Source organism: Trachypithecus francoisi, unplaced genomic scaffold, assembly GCF_009764315.1.
Source record: "Trachypithecus francoisi isolate TF-2019V2 unplaced genomic scaffold, Tfra_2.0 Lachesis_group20, whole genome shotgun sequence".
Taxonomy (NCBI): Eukaryota; Metazoa; Chordata; class Mammalia; order Primates; family Cercopithecidae; genus Trachypithecus; species Trachypithecus francoisi.
In genome coordinates, this window is record NW_022681466.1 from 15468803 (window position 1) to 15493810 (window position 25008).

The following is a 25008-nucleotide window of genomic DNA, read 5'->3' on the forward strand; positions in this document are numbered from 1 at the left end:
GACTTTCCAGACGGGTGATCATTTACCCAGTAAGTGAGAAGAGATAGAGAAATTCTCTGAGTTCAAAGATTAAAATACCTACTTTTTTTTTTTTAACGTAAACTACTGTCTTTCCTCCCCTAAATGGGTTGGCTTCCTAAGCTCTGATCTGGTGAGAGACTTTTTCTCCTGAAGTCTTTACAGCCCAGCTCAGGCATCCAGGAGGGTCATAACCATGTATCCTTCCAGGAATCTGCCTCTGGAAACTTTACAGTCACAACACACATTCCTCCCCTGGGCTGCTGTTCAGATTCAGCACTTAGTGCCTCTTGGGATCAGCGATAGTTCCTCCCAGGTCACTCAGAACTCTTTATTTTTCCTTTTAGGCGAAAGTTCACCAAAAAGGCCCCAACTAGCAGCTCCCAGAGAAGTTTCGTGGAGTTTATCTTGGAGCCTCTTTATAAGATCCTCGCCCAGGTGGGTGTGTCAGGCCACACTGGGCAGATCTGCTCTTATAAGCACAGTGTGGAAGAGCTGGTGAACTCACACTTCACTCTGTCCCTAAACCTGCTCAGTTTTCTCTTAAGTATAAGGGTGGTTGTTGGTCACCAATTGTTCAAGAAGTCATCTTCTAGATCCAGAACACTGTAGTACTCCAAGTGCTATTAAAATCAAAGGAAAGGGGCCCAGGCATTGTGGCTCATGCCTGTAAACCTAGCACTCTGGGAAGCGGAGGTGGGCAGATTGCCTGAGCTCAGGAGCTTGAGACCAGCCTGGGCAACATGGTGAAACCCCGTCTCCACTAAAATACAAAAAATTAGCTGGGTGTGGTGGCGGGTGCCTGTAGTCCCAGCTACTCAGGAGACTGAGGTGGGAGAATTGCTTGAACCCGGGAGGGAGAGGTTGCAGTGAGCCGAGATCACGCCACTGCACTCCAGCCTGGGCGACAGAGCAAGACTCCGTCTCCAAAAAAAAAAAAAATCAAAGGAAAGGGAGGAGGTATGAAAGAAAAGTCTTCTCCTAGAGTAGGTTTATGAACATATCTTGACTGTTGAGAAGAATGTGACACTTAGAACTAATCATTTCAGTTTTGGGAATTTAACTTACAGATATAATTGTGAAAGTCCTCCTGGCTACTTATATATATCAAAGTGTTTATAGCATTTTTGGTTGTTGTTTGTTTTTGTTTTTTAGAGATAGGGTCCCACTCTGTCACCCAGGCTAGAGTACAATAGCACGATCATAGCTTACTGCGGCTTCAAACTCCTAGGTTTGAGCAATCCTCCCACCTCAGCCTCCTGAGAAGCTGTGACTGCAGACGCAAGCTACCATGCCTGGCTAACTTTTTAAAACTTTTTTGTAGAGACAAGGTCTCGCCGTTATCCCCAAGCTGGTCTCAGACTTCTAGCCTCAAGTGATCCTCCTGCCTTGGCCTCCCAAAGTGCTGGGATTACAGGCAGGAGTCTACCACCTCAGCTTATAGCATTGTTTGTAACAGCAGGAAAAGGGAAAAAACAGGCCGGGCGCGGTGGCTCAAGCCTGTAATCCCAGCACTTTGGGAGGCCGAGACGGGCGGATCATGAGGTCAGGAGATCGAGACCATCCTGGCTAACACGGTGAAACCCCGTCTCTACTAAAAAATACAAAAAACTAGTCGGGCGAGATGGCGGGCGCCTGTAGTCCCAGCTACTTGGGAGGCTGAGGCAGGAGAATGGCGTAAACTCGGAAGGCGGAGCTTGCAGTGAGCTGAGATCCGGCCACTGCACTCCAGCCTGGGTGACAGAGCGAGACTCCGTCTCAAAAAAAAAAAAAAAAAAGGGAAAAAACAAGAAGTAAGTTAAATGTTTGTCAGTTATGCTCCTTAATCTGATTAAATGAATGATGGTACATCCCATAAAATGAACCACTTTACAACCACTAAAAGTATGTCTGGGCTGGGCATAGTGGCTCAGGCCTGTAATCCAGATGCTTTGGGAGGCCAAGGCAGGAGGATCACTTGAGCCCAGGAGTTTAAGACCAGCCTGGGCAACATGGCAAGACCCCATCTCTACTAAAAATACAAAAATTACCCAGGCATAGTAGCTTATGCCTGTAATCCCAGCTACTCTTGAGGCTGAGGCTGCAGTGAGCTGAGATCATGCCACTGCACTCCAGCCTGGGTGACAGAGCAAGACTCCGTCTCAAAAAAAAAAAAAAAATCAACTGGGAGTGGTGGTGTGTACCTGTGGTCCTAGCTACTCAGGAGGCTGAGGCCAGAGGATTGCTTGAACCCTGGTGGTCAAAACTGCAGTGATCCATGATCACACCACTGCATTCCAGCCTGAGTGGCGAAGTGAGACCCTGTCTCAGAAAAAAACAAACAAAGCATGTTCCTATGAACTTTGCTTTCATAACTGTTTGTACAATATGTGATGCTTGTCAGATTGAAATAATTTGTCAGGAAATGGTAAGGATTTAATTAAGCATGTGGAATGCTGAGAAGCAAAGAATATAACTTGGCCAGATGTGGTGACTCACGCCTGTAATCCCAGCACTTTGTGAGGTCCCAGTGGGCAGATCGCTTGAGATCAAGAGTTCAAGACCAGCCTGCACAACATGGCTAAGCCCTGTCTGCACACAAAATAGAATTAGCTGTTGTAGTGGTGCGTGCCTGTAGTCCCAACTACTTGGGGGGCTGAGGCAGGAGGATCACTTGAGCCCGGGAGACGGAGGTTGCAGTGAGCCATGATCACACCATTGCACTCCAACCTGGGTGACAGAGTGAGACCCTGTCTGTAAAAAAAAAAGAATATAACGTGACATTTATATGAATTTGTACTCCCTAAAAGATAGGACTAAAAGGGTAAAAATTACAGGAATTTTCGTACAGACCTTTCTCCTAAGACAGTAATAAAATACGCAGGTGTTTAATAAGCACAGTGGACACACACATACACAAAATATGTGTGGCCATTCCAGTGGACAAAACAGCAAAACCTAGCAACAAGATAAAATAGCGATTAAAATTTATTAGTGCCGAAAAATACTTAGTATCTTATGTCAGACTGGAATGGATTAATAAAAAAAATTTATAGAGCCTGCCTCAGTAGAGACCTTGAGTCTGCTGAGGATGATTTAGCTTGGCCCTGCCCTGACAGGATCCACAGCCAGGTGACCTTTTTTGGTTCCTTCCAGTGCACAATGATCCTCTAAATCTGAGAAGTCTGTAAATAGACTTCTATTTAATAGGTGAGGGAGTTCCTGAGTGGATGAGATGCTGCTTTTCAGACACCAGGGGGCAGCACTAGGAATAATCAATCTGAGTGCTTGGTTTATTAGCTGGGATGGGGATGGAACCAAGTTGACTTTGTCTATGGTTTGAAGGGTAGGTAGCAGAGATGCCGCCGAAACAAAACTTTTGTTCTTGCCAAGAGCTTTGTCTCCATAGAAGAGAGCCTTGTGCAGGAGTTCTTCAGCTATTTCTTTGGCCTTTCCTTGTCTCCCTCTAGCACCATGCTCAGGCTCTCACTACAGCTGACATGGTGTCTTATACCCTCACAGGTTGTGGGTGATGTGGACACCAGCCTCCCACGGACCCTAGATGAGCTTGGCATCCACCTGACGAAGGAGGAGCTGAAGCTGAATATCCGCCCCCTGCTCAGGCTGGTCTGCAAAAAGTTCTTTGGCGAGTTCACAGGTAGTAACATGCTTGTGGTCCCTTAACTCTGTCATCCTCGTGCCCTGCCACAGGTATCACAGCAACTTTTTCTCACACTACAATGGAGGTCAGAGGTCTGAGGATCTTTTCAACAAACTACAGATGGCGATGCAGAACGCTGATGTTTTTCCTAGCGGCTTTCCTTAGTAGATGATGGCATACATTCTATCTTGGGAACCAAAAGGAATTACATTTTCCTGCCAGGAGGAGTGTTCAAGTAAATGAGATGGGGAGGCAGGCTCTGTGGTTCTGGTGTATTTTCCAGGGGGCAGCTGGGAACGTGGATGCTTGGGTGGTATGAAATAGTGCAAAAAGTGCTAGGCTAGGATTTGGGAGACTTGGTTAGTTACACAGAAGGCAGGTGATCAGCAGAAAGACACTGGACTGGTTGAAAAAACCACCTGAGTCTGTCTCGATCCTGCCTTGGCCATTCCATGAGATGACCCTGGGCAAGCCACCTAATTCATCGTGACTCTAATTTGTTATCTGTAAAATCAAGGAAGTGTACAGGGTGATGGCTGAGGGTCTTCTCAGCAGTCTCTGATTCTAAGTCCAGTGGGAATTAGGTATCTGGGTCCCCAAGGTGCATAGTTTTAATAGCTTATTTTGGTCTGCCACCAGTCTGACACACTAGATACCATTGAAGGCAGACACGCCTATCCCAGTGTGCTCACAGGGGTTCCCACTTGTGTGGTTTCTTAATGTGTTTGGAAAACGGGTAACTTATTGAATAGAGATGCATGCGGTGTTTCTCAATGGGAGTCAGGTCAGGAATTGTTTTAAGTAGGTGTTAGATGGGGTGCTTATTTCGTTCCATGTAAATGCGTATAGCCAATAAAAGTTCATAGATCGATGTACTTTAAACTTGCTGTCAGCGGAGTTCCAAGGAACCGTGTACCACTGATACATGCTTCTTGCTCTTTTCCAGCATCAGGGTGACTCCAAATCTTTTAGCAGCACGTTCCCAGAAACAGGCTATCAACTTTGCCCCTAGAGTCATAGTGCCAGAGCTTTTAGTCCCCGCACTTTGAGCTTTCTGACCATTGTGAATGGTTCAGTAACTCCTGCTCGTGCTCCCCGGGGGACATGTAGTAATGGCTTTCTCTTTTCCATCCACAGGCTTTGTGGACATGTGTGTGCAGCATATCCCTTCTCCAAAGGTGGGCGCCAAGCCGAAGATTGAGCACACCTACACGGGCGGTGTGGACTCCGACCTCGGCGAGGCTATGAGTGACTGTGACCCTGATGTAAGGGCACGTGGCTCCCCGGTTCTCTGATTTTTTTTTTCCTTTCCTGTGTGAGGATACTGATTTCTGGTCACAGGAGTCATACCCTCTTCCCCATCCTTGCCTCCCCATCCCCATGGGCACAGTCAGGCCTGAATGCAAAGCCTGATGTTGCCGCTGCTAGTGCCATGACCTTGCGAACATTACTCACATTTCCTGAGCCTCAAGGCCTTGGTCTATAACACGAGCATAATAAAATGTGAGCGGTTGTTATGAGATTTAAATAAGATTAAGGAAGTGTTACAATTGTGTTCAGCATGTTGCCTGGCAGATACTAAAGATTCAACAAATGGTAGCTAATCTTGTCAGTCCTGGCTTTTAAAAACATCTTTCCCAGCCATTTCTTAGGCTGTCTAGTTTCTCGTCATAAATACACAGCCAGTTGAGGATTGAGTTACATCTTAAGAGGAAATTTGGGACAGTAGGCAATCTTGTCAATAGTGCCGGTCTGCCATCTTAAATCTGTATCTCTTCCTCAATGCTCTTATCTTCCCAAAAAGAAAAAAGGAAGAGAATATTTTTGCTCTGCCATGTCTCCTATTCAGCCTCCTTAGAGGGATGGGATACAACATAGTTTGCAGATGAGATTGCCTCATCTTTCTCTAGTTCCTCATAGAGCTCATGTCCTTGCTGTCAAGGAAGATGGCGGGGAGATGTGGTTGAAGCTACACCCTGTCCCCTCTTCCAGGGCCCCCTGATGTGCCACACTACTAAGATGTACAGCACAGATGATGGAGTCCAATTTCATGCCTTTGGCCGGGTGCTGAGTGGCACCATTCATGCTGGGCAGCCTGTGAAGGTACTGGGGGAGAACTACACCCTGGAGGATGAAGAAGACTCCCAGATATGCACTGTGGGCCGCCTTTGGATCTCTGTGGCCAGGTACTGCCAACCAGAGCTCCAGGGGTATGCCTTGGTGTCTGTCCAGGGACTGCCCCCAAGGAGCTGGAAGGGGTGATCCTCCTTGGAAGTAGTTGCAAGGCTCTGTGCAAGAGGGGTTAAAGCGGCTCTCTATCTGCAGGGCTATTGACTTCTAGTTCTTCCTATCCAAGGTTTGCTGGGGCCAAAGGCAGCTACTGTTGGAATAGTGCCAGAAACTTTGCCTTTGCACTTTAGGTGGCTTGTGTGAACTTTTTTTTTTTAGCCCTATTTGTTTGTTTGTTTTGAGACAGGGTCTCACTCTGTTGCCTAGGCCAGAGTGCAGTGGCACAGTCTCAGCTCACTGCAGCCTCCACCTCCTGGGCTCAAGCAGTCCTTCCACCTCAGCCTCCCAAGTAGCTGGAACTACAAGCACACACCACCATGTCTGGCTAATTTTTTAATTTTTTTGTAGAGACAATGTTTCACTATATTGCCCAGACTAGTCTCCAACTGCTGGGCTCAAGTGATCCTCCCACCACAGCCTCTCAAAGTGTTGGGATTACAGGTGTAAGCCACCACAGGCCATCTTAAATCCCTTTTGAAAGCATGAAGCTTGTATGAACTTTTGTAGCAAGATTTCCATTGTTATTCATTTTAACCCTCTTTCCATTTCCTTTCCTGTGTTCCTTAAGTCATAATCTTTGTGTTTCTTTCCAAAAGAAATTGTTTCCCAACCTCCACTGTCTGTGCTTTGACCAAGAGAGAAGGATTCACTGGATACCTTGTAGCATCCCAATCTGCAGAGTCAAACTTAGCTTGGGCCTCTGGGCTACTTATCAGTTTATGAGTTTGGCTTCCCAGTTGACAAGTTAAACCAAGACATTTGTGTTCCCTAAGGTGGCTACTCTACCCCAATGATGGCCCCTTTTGTCAAATCCACCCTAAATGCCAAAAGGCAGAATATTGAAGAGCTTGGAAAGTAGAAGTTTTCTGTGATGCTTTTTTTTTTTTGAGACAGTCTCACTCTGTCGCCCAAGCTGGAGTGCGGTGGCTGCGATCTCAGCTTACTGCAAGCTCCGCCTCCTGGGTTCACTCCATTCTCCTGGCTCAGCTTCCCAAGTGACTGGGACTACAGGCACCCACCACCATGCCCGGCTAATTTTTTTGTATTTTTAGTAGAGACCGGTTTCACCATATTAGCCAGGATGGTCTCGATCTCCTGACCTTGTGATGCCTGCCTCAGCTTCCCAAAGTGCTGGGATTAAAGGCGTGAGCCACCGTGCCCAGCCTTTTTTTATTTTTTATTTTTCTCGCTCTGTCATCCAGGCTGGAGTGCAATGGCGTGATCTTGGCTCCCTGCAACCTCTACCTGCCAGGTTCAAGCAATTCTCCTGCCTCAGCTTCCCAAGTAGCCAGGGTTACAGGTGTGCACCACCACGTCCGCCTAATTTTTTGTATTTTTAGTTGAGATAGGTTTCACCATGTTGGCCAGGCTGGTCTCAAACTCCTGACCTCAGGTGATCCACCTGCCCCCCTCAGCCTCCCAAAGCACTGGGATTATAGGCATGAGCCACCACGCCTGGCCTTCTATGATGCTTTTGCTAGTCCCTTACAGTGGACACCTTGGGCGGCAGCTTTTTACCATGAGCTTGCAATTGGAATAAGATTTTCCTGTTATGTCCTCACAGAAATACCTTGTACTTTTCTTTCGTGATACTCATCAGTTTGTAACCACATACATGTGTGGATAATTGTTTACTGTATCTCTCCCCTGCTAGAATGTATCTTTTGCTTACCTTTGCTCTTGGCATGCAGCAAGTACTCAGTAAATTTTTGTGGAATAGGCCGGGTGTGGTGGCTTACACCTGTAATCCTAGCACTTTGGAAGGCTGAGGCAGGAGGATTGCTTGAGCTCAGGAGTTCAAGACCAGCCTAGACAACGTGACAAAACCCCGTCTCTACAAAAAGTACAAAAGTTAGTTGGTCATGGTAGCACGTGCCTGTAGTCGCAGCTACTTGGGGGGTGACGCAGAAGAATCACTGGAACCTTGGAAGTTCGAGGCTGCAGTGAGCCAAGATGGTGCCACTGCACTCTAGCCTGGTAACAAAGTGAGATCGTGTCTCAAAAAAAAAAAAAAAAAAATTAGGGAATGAATGCTCTGCCTAAGTTTCACTGCTGCTTTTTGGATATTGCTTCAGGTACCACATCGAGGTGAACCGCGTTCCTGCTGGCAACTGGGTTTTGATTGAAGGTGTTGATCAACCAATTGTGAAGACAGCAACCATAACGGAACCCCGAGGCAATGAGGAGGTAGAGTTTCTGAAAAGACCAACTGGGTTGGCTTAAGCTAGATGGTCCCAGGGACACACATAAGCACAAACAGGAGACTAATCCAGAGTCATTGCCATGTCCTGGTTCCAGGCTTAGCCTTCTAGATATGACCCTGCTGGATTCTCCCTGTACTCAGCTCAGATGTGAGGAATTAGGACAGGTGCCTTTTATTCTTTTCCTCCTCTCTTTGTTCTGCTGGGATACCTGGGAAGAAATGGCCCTTCGGGTTACCCCCACTCAGCACGAGGCTCCTGGTTGGGGAATACATAGTCTGATCCTAAGCAAGTCCTCTTCTCCTCTCATACCTCTGCACTTTCTGTGCCTGCTCATGTCAGTTGCCCTCAATCGTTTGTGCTTTGGATCTCAGGCTCAGATTTTCCGGCCCTTGAAGTTCAATACCACATCTGTTATCAAGATTGCTGTGGAGCCAGTCAACCCCTCAGAGCTGCCCAAGATGCTTGACGGCCTGCGCAAGGTCAACAAGAGCTATCCATCCCTCACCACCAAGGTATGCCCGTGACATGCAGCAGCCCTCAAGCCCCACTGTCCCCAACTGAATGGGCGGAGCTCCACACCACTTCACATCCATCAGGTGTTCGTGATCTGCTGCTTCCAGCAACCTATGTCAGGAGCAATCCCAGCCTGTGGCTGTCACGTGAAGGCAGGACAAGACCCGTGTGTGTGTGTGTGTGTGTGTGTGTGTGTGTGTGTGTATTTGTGTTCCCCAGATGTCTTTAGCTGGAAAAAATATATTTCTTAATGAGTATACTTTGAATTGATTTTCTCGAGAAGAGAAGGAAAAGTGAGTTGTTACTCTGATCCTTGTACACTATGAGCCTGCCAGTGTACCTTTCCAGGTAGCAGGCCAGGAGGGCTAAAGGACTAGCTTACGTCCATGGATGTACGGTAGAGTTTGACCTAAATCATTAAGATGGGAATTAAATCCTTGACTTCACACCTAGTAGCACCGTGCCGGTGGTCCTGGTGTCTTGGGGACCCACTCATAGGCAGATGCTCCTCACTGAACCTTCTTGAAGAGACTGGAACAGATGCTAAATAGTAGCTGTTTCTGATAGGCACCTTCTTGTGGGCTCTGACCTTGATTTTGTTTGTATGTGTTTTTGCTGGCATAAGAGAATCCAGGCTGTGACTGCCAGGACTGTTGTGTTTCAGGTGGAGGAGTCTGGCGAGCATGTGATCCTGGGCACTGGGGAGCTGTACCTGGACTGTGTGATGCATGATTTGCGAAAGATGTACTCAGAGATAGACATCAAGGTACAGCAATATCTGGCCGGGAGCTGGGTTCACAATCCAGACTTTCACAAGTGACCAAATCCTTGAATTCCTGGGAAGCTCCAAGGGAAGAGAGAGTACATGTGTTTGTGAAAACCATGATCTGTTGCTCCTTATATGGGAAGGTTTTTGAGAACTGGTTTGCCCCTTTCTGCTGTGTCATACATTTAAAATCAAGGCACAGCCGTGCTTGGTGGCTTACTCCCAGCACTTTGGGAGGCCGAGGTGGGAGGATTGCTTGAAGCCAGGAATTCAAGACCAACCTGAGCAACAAAGTGAGACCCTGTCTCTACAAAAATTAAAATAAAAAAATTAGGCAGGCCGGGCATGGTGGTCCATGCCTGTAAACGCAACACTTTAGGAGACTGAGGTGGGAGGATTGCTTGAGCCCAATTTGAGACCAATCTGGGCAACATAGTGAAACCTCATCTCTGCAAACTGGCCGAGTGCAGTGGCATGTACCTGTAGTCCAGCTACTCGGGGGCTTAAGTGGGAGGATCACCTGAGCCTAGGAGGTCGAGTCTGCAATGAACCGTGATTATGCCATTGCTCTCCAGCCTGAACCCAGGAGGTCATGGCTGCAATAAGCAATGATTGTGCCATTGCTCTCCTTTTTGAGGTGGAGTCATACCCTGTCTCAAAAAACTAAAAAATAAAAATTATGTGTGGTGGCTTGTACCTATAGTCCCAGCTACTCCAGAGGCTGAAGCAGGAAGATTGCTTGAGCCCAGCAGTTCGAGGCTGCGGTAAGCTATGATCATGCCACTGCACTCTAGCATGGATGACAGAGCAAGACCTTGTCTCAAAAAATAAATACATTGAAAAATAATAAAACAGGCCACACACGGTGGCTCACGCCTGTAACCCCAACACTTTGAAATGCCAACGTGGTTGGATTGCTGGAGGTCAGGAGTTCAAGACCAGCCTGACCAACATGGTGAAACCCCATCTCTACTAAGAATATAAAAATCAGCCCGACGTGGTGGTGGGCAGCTGTAACCCCAGCTACTTGGGAGGCTGAGACAGGAGAATTGTTTGAAACCGGGTGGCAGAGGTTGCAGTGAGCCAAGATCGCACCATTACACTCCAGTCTGGGTGGTAGGGCGGGACTCTGTCTCAAAAAAAAAAGAGAAAATAAAAGTTCCGGCTGGGCGCGGTGGCTCAAGCCTGTAATCCCAGCACTTTGGGAGGCCGAGACGGGCGGATCACGAGGTCAGGAGATCAAGACCATCCTGGCTAACACGGTGAAACCCCGTCGCTACTAAAAAATACAAAAAACTAGCTGGGCGAGGTGGCAGGCGCCTGTAGTCCCAGCTACTCCGGAGGCTGAGGCAGGAGAATGGCGTAAACCCGGGAGGCGGAGCTTGCAGTGAGCTGAGATCCGGCCACTGCACTCCAGCCCGGGCTAGAGCGAGATTCCGTCTCAAAAAAAAAAAAAAGAAAAGAAAAGTTCCCAAGCCAAAGTTATTCTTGGTGCTTTGTTAGGGAAGTAATTGCACAATTAACCCATGGGTGGTGATTAGGTCTCAGAGTGGGTGGTTTCAAGGAGAGAGTGGGGACTGTCTCTCCCAGATTCTTTGTCAAGCCTTGATGTAGCCCCTCAAACCGTGTGTTACTTGGCCTCCTTGTCCTAGTTGAGACATATTTTCTCCAAGGCCCTGTGGAGACCCTCGGTACTCCTCTTAGACTCCTCTCCTGATGTATCTAGAAAGCACTGGTGTTGTAGAAAACACTAGGTTTCCTGGGCAGCAGACCATGTTGGGGCTTCAGGGCAGAGCTTCACTCAGACGCTGTGGGTTGAGAATGGCACGGGTGCACACCAGTGGGTCTCTGGCACCAGCTCTGTCAGACCCATGGGGGTTGTTCAGTGAACGGTGGTGGATGGCCAAACGGATGCTGAGAAGACTAGAATTAAGGCCCTAGTTTGATATCCCACTTATTCTTGGCTCAGGAATCTAATTTCTTTACTACAGTAAATTTTCTCGGCCTTTTTGGTGATGGTTTGGACAGCTCTTTTAACCTGCTGTTGTACTTGTCACTTGTGCTGATTAAGGCAGTTGGGATTTTCACAGAGGTAGTGTCAAGGGACCTTCTGAATTCCCTTAGGTAAATGGTTGCCCTTCCAACAAAATTAGACCTCGCTTCAGTAATTTATTTTCTATTTCCCAGGTGGCTGACCCAGTTGTCACGTTTTGTGAGACGGTGGTGGAAACATCCTCCCTCAAGTGCTTTGCTGAAACTCCTAATAAGAAGTAAGCTGGGAGCACAGTGTCCCCGGGACTGCAGCCTCCAGGACACTCTCTCTCCCTTATCTTCCACCTCCACCCCCACCGTGAGCACTGTGCAGAGACCTCTACATCTCAGAATGGGGGGTGCTTACAATACTTGTTTCACTCCAGCCCTCTCAGCTCTTCTGCCTTTGAACGCAATGCCATGAGATTATTCACCTTGGATATTCCCAAGAGGAGTTTCATAACTGCCACTTCACCTCTATAAAATAACTATCTTAAAAGTTTATTCCAAACCTTACTCGCTTTTTGTGTTTTGGTTTTTTTTTTTGACACAGGCTGGAGTGCAACCTCGACTTGCTGGGCTTAAGCAGTCCTCCCAAGCAGCTGGGACTGTGGGTACACACCATGCCATCTGTTAATTTTTTTATTTTTTGTTGTCCAGTCTGGTCTTGGACTTTTGGGCTTAAGTGTTCCTCCCACCTTGGCCTCCCAAAATGTTGCGATTACATATGTGAGCCACCATGCCCAGCTTAAACCTTACTTTTTTTTTTTTTTTAAAGGCAGAGTCTCACTTTGTCACCCAGGCTGGAGTACAGCAGCACGATCTCGCCTCACTGTAGCCCCTGCCTCCCAGGTTCAAGCCTTTCTCTTGCCTCAGCTTCCCAAGTAGCAGGGATTACAGGCATGCACCACCACACCTGGCTAATTTTTTGTATTTTTAGTAGTGATGGGGTTTCGCCATGTTGCCCAGGCTGGTCTCGAACCCCTGACCTCAGGCAGTCCGCCCGCCTCGGCCTCCCAAAGTGCTGGGATTACAGGCATGAGCCACCACGTCCAGCTTAAACCTTACTTTTATAAAGATCAGTAGATTGAAGTGAAAGAAAGAAGATGAGCCCTTTGCCCTTTTTGTTCTACCTTGTCCCTGATACTGTGGCCTGTTTTTTTTTTTTTTGAAACAGAGTCTCACTTTGTCACCCAGGCTGGAGTACAGTGGTGCCACCATGGGTTACTGCAGCCTCAACCTTCCGAGCTCAAGCAATCCTCCTGCCTTAGCCTCCCAAGTAGCTGGGACTACAGGTGTGCTAACCACACCTGGCTTTTTTTTTTTTTTGAGACAGAGTCTCACTCTGTAGCCCAGGCTGGAGTGCAGTGGCTCAATCTCGGCTCACTGGAACCTCTGCCTCCTGAGTCCAAGCAATTCCCCTGCCTCAACCTCCCGAGTAGCTTGGACTACAGGGAGTGAGTGCCACCACACCCAGCTAATTTTTGTATTTTTAGTAGAGACAGGGTTTCACTATGTTGTCCAGGCTGGTCTTGAACTCCTGATCTCATGATCAACCTGCCTCAGCCTCCCAAAGTGTTGGTATTACAGGTGTGAGGCATTGCGCCTGGCTGGCTAATTTTTCATAGAGATGGGGTCTCTTGCTTTGTTGTCCAGGCTCTGTTTGTCTTTTTTTTTTTTTTTTTTTTTTGAGACGGAGTCTTGCTCGGTTGTCAGGCTGGAGGGCAGTGGCACGATCTCGGCTCACTGCAACCTCCCCCTTCCAGGTTCAAGTGATTCCCCTGCCTCAACCTCCTGAGTAGTTGTGATTACTGGCGCACGCTGGCTAATTTTTTGTATTTTAGTAGAGATGGGGTTTTACCATGTTGGCCAGGGTAGGCTTGATCTTGTGACCTTGTGATCCGCCCACCTTAGCCTCCCAAAATGCCAGGACTACAAGCGTGAGCCACTACGCCCAGCTGTTTGTTTTCAAGAGGCAGTGTGTTGCTGTATCACCCAGATTGGAGTGCTGTGGTGTGAGCCATAGCTCACTGCAGCCTCAAGTTCCTGGGTTTAAGTGATCCTCCTGCCTTGGCCTCCCAAAGTGCTGGGATTATAGGTCTGAGCCACCACACTTGGCCCCCATGGCTTTCACTGATGTCACTTCCTCAGCTGTCTATCTTGTTACCCTTTTCTTAGGAATGCCTCTTCTGCTGTTCTGTTAGCCGTCCTTACCACCTATTTCCATTCTGACCAGGAACAAGATCACCATGATTGCTGAGCCTCTTGAGAAGGGCCTGGCAGAGGACATAGAGAATGAGGTGGTCCAGATTACATGGAACAGGTGAGAAGAGGGCTCTGACACCAGGATCGAAAGGAGGCGGGGATGCCGCAGCTTACCTGCCGGGTCTCTAAGAGCACACATCTTTCTGGGAAGCATTTATGTCTTTGCCTTTGCTCTTGTTCTGGGCACAGTGGGTAGGATGAGGTGACTGTCTTCCAGGAAGGGAGGGTCTGTCGCTCCAGGACCAGCAGTCACAGAGCTGGCCGACAGCTCCATTGTCTCCTCCTTTCCCCAGGAAGAAGCTGGGAGAGTTCTTCCAGACCAAGTACGATTGGGATCTACTAGCTGCCCGTTCCATCTGGGCTTTTGGCCCTGATGCGACTGGCCCCAACATTCTGGTGGATGATACTCTGCCTTCTGAGGTACAGCAGAACTGATGGGAACCGGGTGGCAGTCTCTTACCTCTGGAGTGGAAGAAACTACAAAGTGTTCTTTTCCCAAAAGTATCTTGTGTCCTCTGATGAAGGACAGTATCCCCTTACAAGCACATCTATTTTCTCCCTCTAAACACTTCAGCTGTTGCCAGGGTGACTGCTAAGGAGGCCTCATGTTTCTCTGTAGGTGGACAAGGCTCTTCTTGGCTCAGTGAAGGACAGCATCGTTCAAGGTTTCCAGTGGGGAACAAGGGAGGGCCCCCTCTGTGATGAATGTAAGTCCACCAGCACACCCCCACCCCAGTCCTCGAGGGTTCTTGCAGCCAGGCATATGAGTGGGATGGGCTCACCATCTTTAGGACCTGGCAGGAGAAGCAGCTTGGGGTACACAGGACCATCCTGTGTCCTGGGCCAGCTTCTTCCCTTCTTCCTTATCTTGGTGGTGTAGCCTGGAAATTTAAGTCATTTCTAAACTGTCATTTGCTCCTCATTTCTGAGAAGGGTTTGGCCTTGGACATATTTGAGAAGAGATATCAAGAGGATGATGAGATTGGAGTGGTTAATAGACCCTGATTGGGCTTCATGCACCAAATGTACAATTCTGGAATTTATTCTACATCCACAAAAACGTAAATATGTGCAGAAGAAAGAAATAAACTAGGAAAGCTCTATGTCTGAGCATGGCCCGAAGCAAACACTAAGAACATATGCTTAACTTCTGACCTCTGCCATGGGCCTTGCTTATTCAGTTAGAACGCCCACCTCCCATGTGATTTTTATGTCATGTCTTTCATGACTGCAAGACAGCTGTAGTGTTGCAGGAGACTGCTACTCCACCATGGCCCTATGACAGGCCCAGAACCTCTCCCCAGTCACTGCCTCCACCTCCTTTACAGTGATTCGGAACGTCAAGTTTAAGATCCTGGATGCAGTGGTTGCCCAGGAGCCCCTACACCGGGGCGGGGGCCAGATCATCCCCACAGCCAGGCGAGTCGTCTACTCTGCCTTCCTCATGGTAAGAGAATTGGGCTGTAGGAGACCATCTGCTTTGCTGGACTGCGGACTAAGTGAAGGAGCAAGTGGGACTATAGGTCTTCAGCCTTCCCTAAGCTGAGGGGCCTTTCTTCTTGCTCTGCTGCAGGCTACTCCTCGTCTGATGGAGCCTTACTACTTTGTAGAGGTCCAGGCCCCTGCAGATTGCGTCTCTGCAGTTTATACCGTCCTGGCCAGGCGCAGGTGAGCAGCCCCAGGCATATTAGGGAGAGTGCTGAGAGCAAGAGCAGAACAAGAGTCACCTCGGCTCCTGCAGGGAGGAGAGGTTGGCCTCCCCTACCCTCCTCACTCTGGAAACCCTGCGAGCTGATTTTCCAGAAGGAAGTAGGAACAGAGGGAGGCAAGCCCCAGCTTTTCTGCAGATTAAAATTTGACATTTCTCCATCCTGGCTAACAAGGTGAAACCCCGTCTCTACTAAAAATACAAAAAATTAGCCAGGCGTGGTAGCAGGCGCCTGTAGTCCCAGCTACTCAGGAGGCTAAGGCAGGAGAATGGCATGAACCCGGGAGGCGGAGCTTGCAGTGAGCCGAGGTGGCGCCACTGCACTCTAGCCTGGGCGACAGTGTGAGGCTCCATCTCAAAAAAAAAAAAAATTGACGTTTCTTTGGGATCCCCTCCTCACAGAGCTGTTGGAGGAAGTGCTGAGGCAAGTCAGTGATGGAAATGTCTTTAGGCTCTTCTCCCGTCACCGTCCCACTCCTGTCCTCTGCTCAGAGGTTGCTGCCACTTTGACTTCCACAGGGAATTATACTGAGAGCCCTGAGCCTTTTCTGCTTTCTGTAGAACATTCTTGGTTACTCTTTCTTTGATGGTAACTCTGGGGTGGAATGCATTTGGGAACAGCAAATGCTGGATTGCTTCTTGGCTTTTGGCCTGTGTGTGGCTAGAGACTCAGCCTTTGTTTTTCTCTCTCAGGGGGCACGTGACTCAGGATGCACCCATCCCAGGCTCCCCTCTGTACACCATCAAAGCTTTTATCCCAGCCATTGACTCTTTTGGCTTTGAGACTGATCTTCGGACTCACACCCAGGGACAAGCCTTTTCTCTGTCTGTCTTCCACCATTGGCAGGTGAGAAAACAATGCAGGCTGGCGAATTTGGCTTCCCACCTCTGCAAGCCTCATCCCCTTCTGTCCTGATCCCTCTCCAAGCCTTAAGTGAGGTGTATAGCATCCTAGAGAAGAGTCCTCTTCTGGGTTGCATATATTCAGGGCAACTTGAATCTGTGTCTCTCAGTTTAAAATAAAAAAGAATAGAAATAATAGGGCCGGCTGCGGTGGCTCACACCTATAATCCCAGCACTTTGGGAAGCCGAGGCGGGCAGGTCACCTGAGGTCAGGAGTTCAAGACCAGCTTGACCAACATGGAGAAACCCCATCTCTACTAAAAATACAACATTAGCCTGGCGTGGTAGCCCATGCCTGTAATCCCAGCTACTTGGAAGGCTGAGGCAGGAGAATCACTTGAACCCAGGAGGCGGAGGTTGCAGTGAGCCGAGATCATGCCATTGTACTCCAGTCTGGGAGACGAGCGAAACTCTGTCTCAAAAAAAAAATAATAGTAAGTAATAAATTTAAAAATAAAGTAAATAAGAAGAGTCCTGCTTCTGGGCCTGAATCTTCTGGGAATTCTACCTGGGCCATCTGAAATTCCTTTGCCTTTTAGATTGTGCCTGGTGATCCTCTGGACAAGAGCATTGTCATCCGTCCCTTGGAGCCACAGCCGGCTCCTCACCTGGCCCGGGAATTCATGATCAAAACCCGCCGTAGGAAGGTATGTCTCCCTTGGGCCTGTTGCCATCCCTCAACCCCCCAGGACTCTCAGAAGCAGGATCTCCCTCTCTTTCTTTTGGCCCCTTTTCCTAAGGGACACTTTTCCAGTGTAGAGATATGATCTGTATACTCCTTAGACAACCAAACCTGGACCCCAGTCTCACTGGAAAAGGAGAGCCTTATCCTCCCATGTGATACCCTAAAGGCAGGACTCCTGAAACACCACCACCTGCATTCCAGCCACCGCTACCCTCCCCACTGAGCACAGGTCTTGGTTAGTCTCCCCGCTCAGTCTGCGACCACCTCAGCCTTTCTTGTATTTGCCCCATTCCCTGCAGGGCCTCAGTGAAGATGTGAGCATCAGCAAATTCTTCGATGATCCTATGTTGCTGGAGCTTGCCAAACAGGATGTTGTGCTCAATTACCCCATGTGAGTGCATGGACTCCTGGGAGCTCCTGCTCCCTACAGTGGGCTGCAACTCCTGTACTTGAAGCTGAGACCTCGTATAACATTGACGTGGCCTTGGTGTTGTCAGAGTGTCTGGAAGCTGCTGCTGCCATCTTGAACAATTCACCAACCTCCAACCCAGAGCCCCAGTGAGAGAGGAGCATTTGGCCTCCTGCTTCCTTCTGTGGCCTCTGCCGGGCTCCTTTCCCAAGGAAAAGAGAGGAGCTTGGGCTCACAGAAAGAGAAAGGGATGAAACCCCAAGGGGCCCTATCTTTGGGATTTACATGGAATTTTATTTTCTACAAGTTTGACCTTAGCCATGGTTTGCAAGTGAACAGAACATTCTGACCTCTGTCTTGCTCTGCTTCTTTCATCCCCGTCTCCCCTGCCCCTTCTAGTGCTGGTGCTTACATTCTGAATATATGTCATCTCCCAAGAGGCTTCGCTGCCTCTGCTTCCAGCTGTAGCCTCCTTCCTGCCTGGGTCCCCAGGGAAGCTGCCTGCCTTTTAATTCAGTGTTCCCATGAGTGCCAAGGCCCCATTATTGCCCCCCTTGCTCCCACTCCGTGCTGCTTCTGGGTGGGACCTAAGATGGCTTGGGAGTTGTTGGGTTCTTGGGATCAGAGGTCTACCCCACCACCTCCTCAGGAAACTACTGCCTCCCCTAAGAATCTCCCTTGCCCTGGAGTAGGGGGCCAGAGCCCTTTGATTTCCAGACACTTACTCCAAGTCCTCTCCCCAGCCACTGCCAGTCCTTTACTCTGTTCTCCCCCAGTGAAAAAGAGTCGGTTGATTTTCCTCAAAGCTACTTTATTAGGAATGTACTAGGGATTAATTTAGGGGAGTCAGACGGCCCCGGCTCCTATAGGAGTCCTACTTCTCTCCAGCATCCTGTGCCATCCTCTTCATGTAATCACTGTACATTGTGTACACAGCACCTGTGTGAGGGAAAAGAAATAGTGCCCCTTGGCATCAAACCCTTTACCCGTCCTCTGGCTCTCTCGGGTGTCCCAGGGGTTCACCTCTAGCTACTCCCTTGAGAGTCCAGCTTCCTGCTCATCTTTCTGCCCCAGGTCCCAACAGCTGCTCCAAGCATCTGACCACACAGCCTGGGGAAACCACCCATCTGACAGTTCACAAAACACTTTCACATGTATTGTGTATCTGAGAAACCTTACAGCAGTCTGCGAGGTAGGCAAGCCGGGGTGGTTATTGTCATATTACACATAAGGAAACCGAGGCTCAGTGGGAAAGATTTGTCCACTGTCACACAGGTAGCAAGTGGCTGTCTGCTTTTTAATGTCAAGAGGAAGAGAAATTCAACATATGTTCTGTTGCACGATTTTTCTCACTCCTAGGGCAAACTGTCATGAGACCCTGTGCACTGTCCTCACAGGCCTGGGACAGGAGCCTAAACAGGGAAAATGGCTTAGTATAGGGGCTTCACCAAGGATGTGATGTGGAGCCCAGAACAGGAACCTAAGTCACAGTCCTTTTTTTTTAATTTTTTTTTTAATTTTTGAGACAGACTCTCACTCTGTCACCCAGGCTGGAGTGCAGTGGTGGATCTGCCCACTGCAGCCTCCACCTCCCAGGTTCAAGCAATTCTGTCTCAGCCTCCCGAGTAGCTGGGACTACAGGCATCTGCACTACCACGCCCAGCTAATTGTTGTATTTTTAGTAGAGACCGGGTTTCACCATGTTGGCCAGGATGGTCTCGATCTCAGACATCATGATCTGCCTGCCTCGGCCTCCCAAAGTGTTGGGATTACAGGCATGAACCCCCACACCCAGCCAAGTCACAGTCCTTTAAACTGTTGGGACTTAAAGACCTACAGACTGCGTAATTGGTTTTGCCCTCATTCTCCTGCCACCCCACAAAGCCACTCACCTAGCATGATTGCACCCACTGCACAGGCCTGTGCTGCCACTCGGGTGTGCATCAGGTGTATGGACATCTTGGTGGAACCACGAGACCTCAGCCGGTAAATCCTGTATGCTGCTACCACCAAGCAGCCTCCTAAGCCTGTGGGCAGAGAACACAGCCCCTGGGCCATGGCCACAATGCACAGCACTCCCCTGATGAGAGATACCAGGCAGGCTGGGCACCTGGATAAACAGCTGCTTTTATGCAGCATCTGGTGGTTGGGGTTGCAGGGGACCTAGGGGGATCATTAGAATATTGAGTCATTGCCAGAGTGTGGTGGCTTATGCCTATAATCCCAGCACTTTTTTGAGACCAAGGCAGGCAGATCACCTGAGGTTGGGAGTTAGAGACCAACCTGACCAACATGGAGAAACCCCGTCTCTATCAAAAATACAAAATTAGCCGGGTGCAGTGGTGCATGCCTGTAATCCCAGCTACTCAGGAGGCTGATGCAGGAGAATCACTTGAACCCAGGAGGCTGAGGTTGTGGCGAGCTGAGATTGTGCCATTGCATGCCAGCTGGGGCAACAAGAGTGAAACTCCGTCTCAAAATAAATAATGAGTTGTTGCCCTTCAATGGCGTCCTCAAAGTGGCTGCCTCCCTCCAGTGATGCCCCTCCCCCACATAAAAATAGCTGATCACCACCAGTGACGCCCCTCCCCCAAATACAAATAGCTGATCACGACACAGCCCCTGCCCACCAATTTGCTCCACCCTGGGCCCTTCCCCAGCCACACTGCTGGCTCCCACCTCCTGGTACAGCTGTTTTCCTACTCTACCAGATCCGTCAGGAAGGAAGCCTTGGGGGACCCCAAGGTGTTTCTCTGACCCTTCCCACTTTGTTGTTGGTACTCCAGGTTCCTCGTATCCCATGTGCTTGGTTGGCCGCCACCTCCACCCATCTAGACGTCCTCATTTCATTGTAAGGGTTTGCCCCTTGGCACCTTTGCTGTTGGTTCCTTTGTTCCATGAGTAGGACCACTTGAGTTTTCTGACCTCTGCTTCATTCTCTTTGGAGGGTACCAGGAGATGACTGCTCAGAGAAGGCCTCCTACTCGCACCCCATTCCTTTCTTCACTTACCTATAGGCATCAGTGGAGATTCCCGAGTCTTCCTCAGGAGCTTCTCAGACACACTGTCTTCATCGTCAGGTGGTACCCACCAGCGTCTGTTAGCAGACATAATCCTGGACCTGGATGTAAGCAGCTGGGACTCCTAGGCTGCAGCCCAGTCCTAGAGAGAGGCACTCCACAATCAGAACTCTGATTCCTCAGTCTGGAGAGGAAAGGAAGGTTACCTGCTAAGACCCTCTCTCACCATGCCCTAACACAGCCTCTGCTTGAAAAGATGTCCCTCCCAGGTATCCCATCTCAGATGGTCGGGCCACTAGTGCCATTTCTCCGTCTCCATTTCCTACCATCTGCCTCTTCCCCAGCTCATTCTGACTTCACTGTTTTCTCAGCTTCCCCTTCCCCCATCTGCATCCCTATGGGTGTGATCCTTTGGCCAAGGAAAACAGCTGGAAAAATCCACAGATGGCGGTGGGAGAAACAGTCCTTGAGTGTTGGGGCCCCCGCTGGCCTTTGGTCTATGATGGTTGCTCCTGTGGGAGCTACAGAGCAGGATCTGGCCCCAGGGAGCCAGAACCATCCTAGACCAGATAGTATCACAGCATTGGTTACCAAACTGCCAGAGATTATAATGATCGGACATTGACTTGCATGTAATGTAGAATATATTTTGCACATGGTACTAAAGGAACACATTCTGGTTCCTGAGCTCCTCCTGTTTTTCCAGGTCCATCTCTTTCCAAACAGGTTCTTCACAATTACCAACTGGCTACCTTCATCCCTGGGCTGGAAACAGGGGTTCTGCCAATGGGATGCCTTCTGTTTTTTTGTTTGTTTGTTTTTTTGTTTTTTTTTTTTTTTTGAGATGGAGTCTCGCTCCGTAGCCCCGGCTGGAGTAGCCATCTCGGCTCACTGCAACCTCTACCTCCCTGTTCAAGCAATTCCACCTCAGCCTCCTAAGTAGCTGGGATTACAGGTGTGCACCATGCCCAGCTAATTTTGTGTATTTTTTTAGTAGAGATGGGGTCTCACCCTGTTAGCCAGGCTGGTCTTGAACTCCTGACCTCTTGATCCGCCCACCTCGGCCTCCCAAAGTGCTGGGATTATAGGTATGAGCCACCATGCCCTGTCCAATGGGATACCTTCTAAGCCTAACCATAGGACAAACTTTCTTTTCTTTTTTTCTTTTTTTTGAGGCAGGGTCTCACTTTGTCACTCAGGCTGGAGTGCAGTGGCCATCACTGCAAACTTGACCCTCCAGACTCAAGCAGTGCTTCCACCTCAGTCTCTCAAGTAGCTGGGACTACAGGTGCATGCTACCACGCCCAACTAATTTTTGTATTTTTTATAGAGACAGTTTTGCCATATCGCCCAGCCAGTCTTGAACTCCTGAGCTCAGACGATCTGCCCACCACGGCCTCCCAAAGTGCTGTGATTACAGGCATGAACCACTGTACCTGCCCTTGAGTCAGCTTCTATCCTAGTTATCCCTCCTCTCCTGGAGGAGCAAGGACTGGTGGCCCCCCAGGTCGTTGGCATGCTGGTGCTTACCCTAGGAGATGGCTAGAACGAGGAGCGCGAGCAGCCAGGCCACGGCTCAGCATCTGCTATTTTGAACCGGCCAAAAGCTGAGATGGAGCTGCCACTATGAGGTCAGGGAAGCAGTGACTTGGGCTTTATGAAGACTTTGAAGTCAGGGATGGAGAGGGGAGGGGAAAGGACAGGGGATCGATCTTAACCCCCAGTCCGCTGAGTCCCAAGTCAGAGCTCCAGGCGCTGGAAAGTAAGGAAAGACCAAATGGAGGGGGGCCTCTAACTAGATTCAGTCTTCTAATTCCCATGGAATTAAGTGTCTGGATCAGAGAGAGGCTTGATGTGGAGAACGGAGGTGGAGATACAGGAACATGGATGAGCAGAAAGCCTGGGTCCCCCAAGTTACACTCCCTCAGATACTCTTATGAACAATGTGGGATGTGAATAAAATACCCTAGTTGTGAGAGACAGGCTCTCTGGGCTGTCTTTTGGTTTGGGAATTTTTTTTCTTTCCCCCAAGACGGAGTCTTGCTCTGTCACCCAGGCTGGAGTGCAGTGGCACAATCTCAGCTCACTGCAACCTCCGCCTCCTGGGTTGGAGCGATTCTCCTGCCTCAGCCTCCTGAGTAGCTGGGATTACAGGCGCGTGCCACCATACCCAGCTAATTTTTTTATTTTTAGTAGAGGTGGCGTTTCACCATGTTGGCCGGGCTGGTCTCGAAATCCTGACCTCATGATCCACCCGCCTCACCTCCCAAAGTGCTGGGATTACAAGCATGAGCCACCACACCCAGCCAGTTTTTGGCGTTTTTTGTTTTGTTTTTGAGATGGGGTCTCCCTCTGTCACCCAGGCTGTGTGATCTTGGCTCACTGCAGCCTCAAACTCCTAGGCTCAAGCAACTCTCCCAACTCAGCCTCCTAAGTAGCTGGGACCACAGGCACATACCACCGCACTTGGCTCATTTTTATATTTTTGGTAAAGACAGAGTTTCACCATGTTACCCTGGCTGGTCTCAGAACTGACCTGCCAAAGTGCTGGGATTACAGATGGAAGCTATGGGGCCCAGCTTCCAGAACTCTTTATACTACCTATGAGGTGATGCTCCCTCAGGTTGCAGGGATCACAGTGACCAGGATTAGGGCTCTTCTGTACTCAATATATTTATTTTCTTTTTTTTTTTTTGAGATGGAGTTTCACTCTTGTTTGCCTAGGCTGGAGTGCAAATAGCACGATCTCAGCTCACTGCAGTCTCCGTCTCCTGGGTTCACGTGATTCTCCTGCTTCAGCCTCCTGAGTAGCTGGGATTACAGGCGCCTGCCACCACGCCCAGCTAATTTTTGTGTTTTTAGTAGAGGTGGGGTTTTGCCATGTTGGCCAGGCTGGTCTCGAACTCCTGACCTCAGCTGATCCACCCACCTCGGCCTCCCAAAGTGCTGGGATTACAGGCGTGAGCCACTGTGCCTAGCCCTGTACTCAGCATATTTCAAAACTCTCAGCTACTCTATATGGTAAGTAGCAGTTTGTTCACAAAGGAATGGAGCTTCAGAGAGGCTTAATGACTTACCTGAAGATACACAGCTAGTACATGGCAGTTTTGTCATCTGAACCCAGGTCAGGCTGGCTCCAGTGTTTGCACTCCTGACTGCAATGCTGACCTCCAGGGGGCTGGTTAAACGGAAACCCTTTCCAGATGAATACTGAAGCTTAGGAATGCTAGTATATCCTGGCACCCTTGTTTAGGAAAAGAAAAAGTACGTGCTAAGCAAATGGAAAAAGATAGGGTGTGCTAGGGAGATCCCACTCCATCCCAGGCCTTTGTTCCTTCCCTAGATTACTCAGCCCTGTGTGTTTATCCTAAAGGGGCTTTGCAGCACTGGAAATTTGTTCGGCAGCCGATGTCCTTTTCTCTCCCCAGCATTCACTGCTCTAGGCAGAGACCCAGGGTCACAGCAACTCCCCAGGGCCTTCACATGTCCCCAGTGTCCATGGGAACTCTCCTCTCAGCCTTTCACACACACCCTCCTGTGCTGCCTCTCCAGGTTCCAGAAGTGGCTTGAATTCTCAGGAGATGGACGGTATATTCCCTTACTGGTCTAGGCCAGAAGATGGGGGATGAAAGTGTCCGGATAAGACAGGGCAGGAAACAGGATCAACTCCAAGTTCTCTGAAGAACAGGAACCAAACCATGGATAGTGAAGTTCAGCTTCTCCCTACTGAAATGATGGTGATGTTCCTACAGCATCTCAGCCCAGAGCTGAGAAATAATAATAATTGCTATGATTTACTGAGCACCTTCTCTGGGCCAAGCAGTGTGCTAATTGCTTTGTTTTTGTTTTGTTTTGTTTTGAAACAGTCTCATTCTGTCACCCAGGCTGGAGTGCGGTGGTAATCATAGCACACTGCAGCCTCAAACTCCTGGGCTCAAGGGATCCTCCAGCCTCAGCTTCCTGAGTAGCTGGGATTACAGGCGCATGCCACCACACCTGGCTAATTTTTCTATTTTTAGTAAAGATGGGGTTTCACCCTGTTGGCTAGGCTGGTGTTGAACTCCTGGCCTCGAAGTGATCCACCCACCTCGGCCTCCCAAAGTGCTGGGATTATAGGCGTGAGCCACCATGCCCAGCCTCCTTTGTGTAGATTAATCCTCACAATAGGAATGAGGTAGGTACTATTATTATCCCCACTTCACAGACAAAAAACTGGGGCTCCATTAAGCGTTTTGCCCAACAGTAAGTGACAGAAAAAAGGCCAGATTTCTAACTCACTACTCAGGACTAACGAGAGAATGTAAAGTGGAGGGGAAGTCTTGATATAGAAGAAGTAAAATTGCTTTGTATTTCAAAAACTTCTGAGAACATACAGTAACTAAAAAAAACTTCAAGGAACAGATTTTTGTAGAGTCCTGCTTTAGTAAACAGATAAGATAAAATTATGATAGCATCATTTTTGTGAACATGCCGAGACTTTGATGTTTTCCATTTATGCATTGCTACATTAGTAATTTGTTTAGTAGACCTCTTTTTCTTCCAAATCAGGTCACATCA

The 25008-nt window shown here is 49.0% G+C and overlaps 2 protein-coding genes across 9 annotated transcripts in view; one reads left to right on the top strand and one right to left on the bottom strand.

The window, feature by feature from the left end:
• The window catches only part of EFTUD2 (elongation factor Tu GTP binding domain containing 2), a 46529-nt gene extending 28745 nt beyond the window's left edge, over positions 1–17784 (top strand). For all 4 annotated transcript variants that reach the window (XM_033182717.1, XM_033182720.1, XM_033182718.1 and 1 more), the window contains 16 exons: positions 366–456; positions 3520–3655; positions 4796–4923; positions 5651–5844; positions 8023–8134; positions 8523–8663; positions 9329–9430; positions 11618–11700; positions 13698–13784; positions 14020–14146; positions 14346–14433; positions 15055–15173; positions 15300–15394; positions 16128–16281; positions 16877–16984; positions 17322–17784. In XM_033182717.1, the coding sequence (XP_033038608.1) occupies positions 366–456; positions 3520–3655; positions 4796–4923; positions 5651–5844; positions 8023–8134; positions 8523–8663; positions 9329–9430; positions 11618–11700; positions 13698–13784; positions 14020–14146; positions 14346–14433; positions 15055–15173; positions 15300–15394; positions 16128–16281; positions 16877–16984; positions 17322–17417 (1861 nt within the window). In that variant the 3' untranslated portion in view covers positions 17418–17784. The remainder of the gene's footprint in view (positions 1–365; positions 457–3519; positions 3656–4795; positions 4924–5650; positions 5845–8022; positions 8135–8522; positions 8664–9328; positions 9431–11617; positions 11701–13697; positions 13785–14019; positions 14147–14345; positions 14434–15054; positions 15174–15299; positions 15395–16127; positions 16282–16876; positions 16985–17321) is intronic.
• Positions 17785–18221: 437 nt separating this feature from the next.
• Positions 18222–22080, bottom strand: HIGD1B (HIG1 hypoxia inducible domain family member 1B). Of its 5 annotated transcripts, none has more exons than XM_033182721.1 (4): positions 21982–22080; positions 20443–20593; positions 19324–19458; positions 18222–18370 (listed from the first exon to the last, which is right to left on the bottom strand). In XM_033182721.1, exons 2-4 carry the CDS (start codon positions 20540–20542, stop codon positions 18306–18308), a joined length of 300 nt encoding a protein of 99 aa, XP_033038612.1. In that variant the 5' UTR covers positions 20543–20593; positions 21982–22080; the 3' UTR covers positions 18222–18305. The 5 variants fall into 5 exon arrangements, with proteins under 5 accessions (XP_033038612.1, XP_033038614.1, XP_033038616.1 ...); XM_033182723.1 differs by having other exon boundaries at positions 20443–20635; positions 21982–22079; XM_033182725.1 differs by lacking the exon at positions 21982–22080 and adding an exon at positions 20778–20863.
• Positions 22081–25008: the final 2928 nt, after the last annotated feature.